The sequence below is a fragment of the Mustela erminea genome, chromosome 19 (assembly GCF_009829155.1).
Source record: "Mustela erminea isolate mMusErm1 chromosome 19, mMusErm1.Pri, whole genome shotgun sequence".
In the NCBI taxonomy this organism is placed as follows: Eukaryota; Metazoa; Chordata; class Mammalia; order Carnivora; family Mustelidae; genus Mustela; species Mustela erminea.
The window spans coordinates 23,531,808-23,540,295 of NC_045632.1; the positions used below are offsets into that span (position 1 = coordinate 23,531,808).

An 8,488-nucleotide genomic window follows, 5' to 3' on the forward strand; every position below is an offset into this window, starting at 1 on the left:
TTCACGTGCAGTGAATGAAAAAGCTCATGGCTTTGCTGCTGGTTTGTTCCCAGCAACGTTTCTGCCCTCACCTGGTTGGTTGGCAAACACTGACTTCTCAAAGGAACGGCCTGTCTGTCCTTCTGAGCCACGTGGCTTCCTGACAGCCACACAGTGGAAGCCGGCCGATGCCCTGTCCCCACTCAAGCCTGCCTACGAGCGCCTCACCTAGTGACTGGTAGGCACACGGCACACAGGCTGAGTCAGACTGAAAAGCCAAGGCTTCCGGCGGCAGCGCACAGTGAAGACCCTGTTGTGGACTCTCCCAGGACATGAGAGCTTGGGAAGAGCTGCGGTCTTGATCCCCTTCGGCAGACCCTGGAGCCTAAGAGCCACGGCGATGAGAAGGCACTGCAGGTCCGAGCTCCCTGTACTGAATGGCCACCGCAAGCACCGGCTTACCTGGCATCCTGCATCCTGGCCCCAGTCCTGTACTGCTTCCCAGAGCCAGTGAACCCAAAAGCCCTCTGCGACTTTACCGCTCACTCTCCAGCTTTCCAGAAACAGCAGTTAGGTCCAAGAGTGCCACAGGGGACGTGACTTAAGCTAACATGTCAGATGCTCCAAGCCCCTGCCCTCGGGAAGCAGGCACCTGAGGGCAGAACTGGAGGTGCCTGCCAGGGACAGCCTCCAGCCCACCTCCCTTCCAGCCAGGCTGGGCCACAGGGCTTGGTCTTTCCCCAGGACCCTCTTATGGTCGACACGTGTATTTTATTATTACACAAACAATGGATTCATCACAGAACACTCAGGAACAAAGAAAAGGATAAAAGAGAAATAAAAACCTAATAATGCCACCAGTCAGGTCAACCTGTGCCGATCCTGCCAGGATTTTCTCTCACGGGAGCAATGCACACCCGTCATCATCTAGAAACAGACACCCCTCCATTCCCTGACTTTGCTCAGTAAGGCACATTTCTTCCCGGATGATGAACTGTTCTTAACTCCAGTGTTAACGGGCTGGGGTGATCTAGAAGCAGAACCAGCCCAGCCATGTCTCCGCTGAAAGGTGGGCATGAAAGTGTCCCCGGTCCTTGGGGTCCCAAACAGCCGTCTCTGCAGCAGAGAGATCACAGGTCAGCTTCGCTTTGAATTTCTTGGCAGATCGTTCACTTGACCGAAGCTGGAATTTGCTTCCATAAATGTAGAAAATGAAGCCATCGATTTGCACTGCAAACACACAGTTTAGCTTGGGGATAACTGGGAAAAAAAAAAAAAAAACAGAAGAAAAAGGACAAGGCAAAAAAAATAATTCTGACAGTTAAGCTCACGCTGAAGCACAAGACCTTCCTTAAATGTCTGTATTAGAACATAAGCTAGTAAGAAATGCAGAGTCCATAAAGCTCAGAAGCACCAGGATGACAGGACGTTTTTCTGCCCTAAGACCGATGTATTCAGATTTTAAATATAACTCAACACTAACTTTTACTGTCAAAGACTCTAAGCCAAACTCCCAGAAAAAGTGTGAGAAACGAGTCTCCCCACATAGTTTTCAGACTGACTCACGGCTTTATGCCGTGAAGGCACCCAGACACCACTTTCTGAGGTCTAAAATGAGACAAGAACATACAAGAAAACAGAAGGAAGCAGCAAGAAAAAACAAACTCCAAAATGAAGGAACAAAAACCTCCCGCTGTGGTTTTGCAATCTCAGATCTGCTCATAAGGGCTGTGGAAATGTCGACAGTCCAGATGCTTAGGCTCATCTGCCAGAACAAGTAGCTCTGGCACACCCAGCAGGGGAGGCTGCACCTGCTTTCCTGGAACCCAAAGGGTTACCGGAAAGGGCCAGATCCTGAAACCCCAGGGACAAGCACTAAGCTAGCTCCCCTCAGGGTCTGCTTAGCTCCATTCTTTGGAGGATGGGGCAGAGGAGGGTCTCAGTCATGGAAACGGACGCCTGTATCTGGAAGCACAGCCCAGCAGCCCTCTCTCCAGTCCCATCTGGCTGCAGCTGCTGGCTGGGCTCCAGATGCCCTGGGGAGAGCCATGAGGGCAGGCAGGGGCACTCTCGGCAGGTGGCAGGTGTGGGATGCACTGTCAGCAGAGATTGCAGATCTCATTTGAGAGGGCAAATGGACCCACTGAAGCCATGAGGAAAGGGCTGATGAAGCCAGGGAGGCAACAGGACACAGACCCTGAGACAGTTCTGTACCTTTCAGGCGGTCTTCTTCGGTGAGGATTTTGAAAATGTGCTGTTTCCTGTAGGAGGATTCCTGTAACACCCACATAGGACGGGCATTTGGATTTCGTGACTGCAAAGGAAAAGGGCATTCAAACCCTCAGCCTTGGGGGTGCTGGGCAGCCACAACCAGCTAGGTGGGGGAGGTGGGGAGTGGGGGGCTCCTCAGCTGGACAGGGACCAAGCTGGATGAGAGTCCGGGGTCCCTATCCCTTGACTATGGCTCTGTAGCCTCTGGGCTGTTCTGACAAGATGTCCTTTGGAGGGTCTGCAGCCACAGGGGTCTTGGGAAGGACTCTGGAGCCAAGAGGTCACATGTGTGTCCAGCACCACCAAGATCCACAGGTTGCTGGGATGGGCCCAAGTCTCAGCGATGGGATCTGAAGGAACACCAGCACATCACATCCTTCCCACAACCCACCAAACACTGGCCAGAATGGGATCTTGCTACAGGCGGTGAAGCAGTGACTGAGGCGAACTGCCACCACAGGCAGCTGGCCCCTTGGCTCTCCTGACCCATGTCCCATGAAGCCTGTAGACAAGTCACCAAGCATCTGCCACGTACCTGGCACCGTCTGAGGTCAGTGCCGGGCATGACAGTGAACAAGACTGTTCTCGGTTCTGCTCTCAAGGAGCTGATGTTCTAATGGTAGGAGGGAATGTGTGCCACGTCAGAAGACTGCATTTTCTGATTGTGGTAACTGTTACGAAGAAATACATAAGGTCACGGGGAGAAGGTTCACTGTTAGTGATGGCAGGCCCTCGGGGGAAGTGACATGTAAGTAGGGACCTGAATACTGAGAAGCAATCAGTCTGTGACACACAGAACTCTGGGCAGAGGGAAGGAACAACAGCAAAGGCCCAAGGTGGGGCCAAGCCTAGTGTGTGAGAAGCAGAAAGCAGGCCAATGTGGTTAGACCTGGTGCTCGATAGAACCAGAGGGAGCCAGAGGGGCCTTTTAGACCTCAGTAAGGAAGCAGAAGACAAACATGGCCTGAGTTTTGGCCTTAAACCTACCCTCGAGCTGCCTGACTGAGGAGAAGCAGTGTGCCAGCAGGGAGAGGGCTAGGCAGCTTCTACCGGAATTCAGGGGCGATGGCGGTGGCTTGGATTTGGGAGTTTGGACGTGCTGATGGATGGTGCTGAGGGATCAGGGAAGAAGAAAGGTGTTACCGCCCAGGTTTTGGGTGAACAACCAGGGTAAACACTGGTACCGTGATCGGAGCTGGGAACACCAGGGCAGGGGCTGATGTGAGGAGGCCGGAGTAGTTCTGGGTATGGACGGGTCGTGAGGCCTGCTGGACGGGGGGCAGCTGTGTGCAGGGCGGCTGGATGAATGACGAAGCTCAGGGGACGGTCTGCCCCGGACAGGACACTGGGAGCTGGGAGTCCGCAGCTGAGACTGAGCGGGGGAAATGGGTGAAAGGGACTCTCTGCTCAGGGCTGGGGACAGGTGTCAGGAGCTGCTGTGCCCCGTGGGAGAGCAGCAGGGGTCCCCGTGTGGAAAGGCACACAAGCCATTTAGAATGTATCCAGAAAGTGGCCAGAACTGGCTGGGGTAGCTAGTCCTCTCCCACCCTCAACGCTGGTGATCTGGAAACGTCCACGTGACAAGAGTGTGTCTAGCCCTGTGGCACAGAGCCACGCTGCTGAGTGATGCTGTGGGTGTTCGGGGGACCGTGGGCTCATAGGCGAGGTACCTGAAACGAGAGCCCCGTGAAGATCCGCCTTCAACAGCTTGGTCTGGATCACGTGCGGCTGCCTAGAAGGTAAGCAGAAGGCCTGTGTTCACCATGAGCGACAGTTCTGAAGGGGCACACAGGTCTACGAACTTCTGCAGCCAGCTGGCTCCGAAGGCTGCATTCACAGTCATCGTAAGCCTTGGGTTCTGCCCCAAAGGGCAGGGCTGCAGACATGCAACTCACGTGTCTGGCTTGAGACCACCGCACAGGTCCCGGATGTACTGCTTCCAGAGTTCATGTAGAGGGAGAAAAAGACTGTATCTGTAGCAAAGGTAGAAAAAAGTAAAGAATTAGGTAACCTGAGCTTGGGATTGTGACATCAACAGGGCATATAAAACAGCCTAAGGCCAAGGACCCCAAGCTCGGTCATGGGAAACTGGGTACAGATCCTACCTCCATAGCAGATAACCCAACTGACTGACATCTGTGTCCCCCTCCTGAACCTGTTTCCGCTGCTAGAACCCTCCTGGTTCTCCGCCATCCTTCCTGCTGGCTACATGCAGCCTGGATGGCCGGCGCTCCAGCAGAGGCACCCTGCACAGATGGGAGCAGCCGGGTCCTCCCGGGGTAGCACTGCCTGAGTCTCTCCCACACCAGCCCGGGGGGCAGGATGTGCTCATCTGGACGGCTTTTCATGAACTAAACTTAAGTCTTGCTTCACCATTGTTCCCTGAGATCTTCTGCTACAGGAGCCAACCCTGAGGGGAGCAGACAGGAGCTGCAGGCTGCCATACACGTCCCCACATAAGGGACCAGGTGTGTCTGGAAGGTGAGTGAGCAAGTGGTGGGACGCAGGGGATGGACCAGGTGAGAGGATCTCAGAGGCTTTCCTCTGGGGTCATTATTACGGGTCCTGGTGCCTCATGGGGAACCTATGACAGCAAACTGTTGGTCAGACCAAGGAGAACCTCAGGCTCAAACTCGAAGTGGGTTCTACCTGTGTAGACACCAGCGAGGGAAACCTGGGCAGGAAGTGGCCCCTTCCTCCACCCGCAGCGTAGCTCTCTTTGCAAGCGGGTCCCAGACACAGTGACTAACCGTGTCTGTGGGAGGCTATTTGGCTGCAGCTCTTGGAGCAAGATCTACAAACCGTCTGATGACGAGCATGTGCAGAAGCGTGACCAAGGAGGGATGCAGTGTCAGCTGGAGGGAAGAGCACGTCCTCCCAGAGTGATGCGTCCTTTTCAGAAACTCTGAAACATGCGGGCAGCACGTTCTTTGACAATAAACCCAGGGGATGATTCTGTCTAGTGCTAGTAAAAGCTGTAAAGAGTATATACTAAGATCCATCAGTTCCCCTCTCTCTGGGAAAGCCGAAAGACAAACAGCCTGTTGCCATGGGTAAGAGACTCACTTCCGGTGGGGGCTCATTAGTTAAGGCTAGGACAGGAGCCAGACAGTCAAAGAGCAAGAGCCTGGCTGTGCCTTGCTGTGAAAGCCAAGTGCAAACCCAGCCTGAGTTGGTAAAGGGAGGCTGCCCCCTTGTGGCGGCAGTGGGAGAAGCTCTCTTAGCTTCAGGGGAACTGGGTCTCCCAAAGCCACACCCACTCCAGGAGGAGGAAGCTGCCTTTGGGAGAAAGGCAGGAAATCCCTGGCATACCTCTGCTGCTCTGGCTTAATGTCAAAGAGGTGCAGCTCCCTCCTCTGCCTGGCAGAGAGGCCCTTGGATTTCTTTCTCTTCTCCTTGCACTTCCGGTGAGTGGCGTACTCCAGGACCACAGCCTTGTGTTGCAGCTGGTCCTCGCGGGCTTGCTGGCTCATGTGTGGCGTGTTGTGTTTCAGAAAGGCCCTCACAAAGGTCTCGGCGTGCTGGGCTCCCGGAAGCTGCATGGGGACAGGGCGGCAGAGTGCCCACTGTTCTGGTGGGGGCAGCCCCAGACCCCAGGCCCTCCTAGACACTGCAGGTGAGATGCCTTCCCTGACCCACCTGCCTCCCGACTGAGCCTCACACAGCCTCTCATCTGCTGAAGGTGAGCTCCCCGCAGCTGTCCAGATGTGAAAGTCACCCTCAAATACCAATTCAAATGCTGCATAAAACAGCCACGTCAAAATTCAACTTCCTACTATACATCTCTGAGATTATTCTGAATGGATTAAAAAAAAAATCCCCAAGACCCTTTATATTAGGAAGAAAAGACTTCTCTGATCCTTGGCAGGGTGGAAAGCTCGAGATATGTACGCCAACGATATTTATTCAGTCATGACCAGAAGAAGGCAAGCTATGGCCTTGAAGGAATTATCCTAACACTTGGGAAAACAGTACCACCTGGTGCCCCAGGGTGGGCCACGTCTTGGTGGGGGCAGGAATCTGACAGGGTGCCCAAGTGGCAATCCCCTTTACTTGGGTTTGACCCCATGGATGTGTCATGGCTACTCACTAGGTCTGTTCCCTCAGCACTTGGGGGAAGGAAGTAGCAGTGCATCTCAGCCTCCTGGGCTCACTCTCTCCTAAGAGCACAACAGCACTTGACCATGACTCAGCACAGACTCCTAGGACATGTGGGCAAAAGAACTGCCTTGATTGTGTGTAATTCTTGAGAACTCCAAACATCACTGCCTCTATGTGCGGAGTTCCACTGATCTACTCCTCATTCAGCTGCCCGCATCCTAGGTCGGCCACAGCCTAGGCAGCACTGCCTATGCAGGTCCTGCCTCTTGGCTGGGGATTTCCTGACCCCCTGCTGCACTAAGCAGGCTGTAAACCCTGGGAAGCTAATGTGTCAATAATCACGCTCTCCCTTATGGAGAAGCGGGGTGGTGAAGGGATGATGTGATACACTTGACCTTCAAGGCAGCTCAAGTCAGGAGGCCAGTCAGCTTCGACTCTGCACCTTAGATACTAACTAAAGATTCATTATCGTCAGTATTATTACTGTGACAGGACAATTACTTACTTTTTTAAAATACCCTAAGTGGCCTTCTTCATGAAGAAACCAAATAAAAGTGTATCAGTCTTTCAAAATCTTTATTAGGAGTTCCCAGTGGAGCTTCTGCCAAACTGACAAAGCATGTTGGCAGCATCCAGATATAACAGAAATTCCACTTAGGAAATGTGATCACCTGCCCTCTTCAAGAGCAAAGGGGGCACAGTGGCAAAGCCAAATGACAGTGCTCACCAGGGCAGGTTTCAGGTGGGCATAGCCAGTGTCCCCTACACAGTGGGAGAGGACACACGTTCAAGAGGTCCCAGTTAACCAAAGAAGGGAGAAAGAGGCCAGCATCTGGAAACAGGCTATCAGAACAGCAGATCTCAATGGAGCCCAAAACATCTACTGGACGGATGAGGAGTAAGACATGGGAAGGACATCTAAAGCAGTGCTGGGGATCGAGCCATCCTTGTCATCACCTCTGCTGCTCCCAGACTTCCTGCCATGTACTGTATCTGAAGGTCAAGCTCTTTGGCCTCTTTCTGAGAAAAGGCTTGGTAGATCACACCTGGGGAATTCAAACAAACAAGAAATGGCCAATTCAGGTTGGGCATGACTATAAGACTCACGACTTTTCTAAATATGAAACTATGGTTATTTAGAGATAGAAGACAGGGATGCTACAGAGAGCACAGACTTCTAAGCTTTCTTGGATGCCTCTTATTCTACCCTCTGGCCACCCATCTTAAGGAGTTCCAAGAGTGTGCTTTCAAACAGTGCTTCTTAGGATGCCTGGTTGGGATGCCTCTTGATTTTGACTCAGGTCATAATCTCAGGGTCCTGGGATTGAGCCCTGTGTCTGGTTCTGCATTCCAGGCGAGTCTGCTTGAGAATCTCTCTCTCCTTCTGCCCCACCCCTCTAAGAGCTCTCTGTCAATTAAATAAAGAAATCCTTAGAAAGAAATAAAAATAAATCAATGCTTCTCATATAAATTAATGTAGGAAACTAGGTTCTTATTAAAATGTAGATACCTAGGCCCCACACTCAGGCCCACACTCAGGTCTGGCATTTTTTTCTTTTTTAAGATTTTTTAAAAAGATTTATTCATTTGAAAGAGAGAGAAGAGAAAGTGTACACAAGCAGGGTCAGATAGAGAAGGAGAAGCAGACCCCCCACGGAGTAGGGCTTCTAAGAAGGAGACTCCCCACTGAGCAGGGCATATGATGCAGGGCTCCATCCCAGTAACCTATGACCATGACCTAAGCTGAAGATGGAGAGTTAACCCACTGAGCTACCCAGGTGCCCCCAGACCCTGCATCTCTAACAAGTTTCAGATGCTCCTGCAGGTCAGCAGGCCACACGAGGAGTCGACTGGTTTAATCTGCCGCAGGTTAGGGGCTTGAACAGTCTCTCTGTAGGTCTGAATAACTCATATAAACATTGTATCACAGAGCTTCCCAGGACGCAGATGGCTGCAAATATTACATTTTGACTATTAGATGTTAAAAAAAAAAAAAAGGACTTTTCACATTTCAGTATCTATGAAATGGGAGTGTCCATACAATAGATTGTGTCCTACACTGATAAAACACAGTAGGTCTTTCTTCAAGCTCAAAATATATATAGATCAATGTGCTTTCGACCTCTAAAAACTCCAC

At 52.0% G+C, this 8,488-nt stretch overlaps 1 protein-coding gene across 1 annotated transcript; it reads right to left on the reverse strand.

Annotated features, from left to right (window-relative positions):
• Positions 1 to 741: 741 nt before the first annotated feature.
• On the reverse strand, positions 742 to 7,667 carry LOC116579926 (ribonuclease P protein subunit p29-like). Its single transcript, XM_032325890.1, is given in 7 exon segments — positions 742 to 1,239; positions 2,194 to 2,234; positions 2,236 to 2,293; positions 3,921 to 3,982; positions 4,146 to 4,223; positions 5,563 to 5,776; positions 7,326 to 7,667. Coding segments are annotated over 7 exon segments (801 nt in total). The 5' UTR covers positions 7,444 to 7,667; the 3' UTR covers positions 742 to 1,009.
• Positions 7,668 to 8,488: the final 821 nt, after the last annotated feature.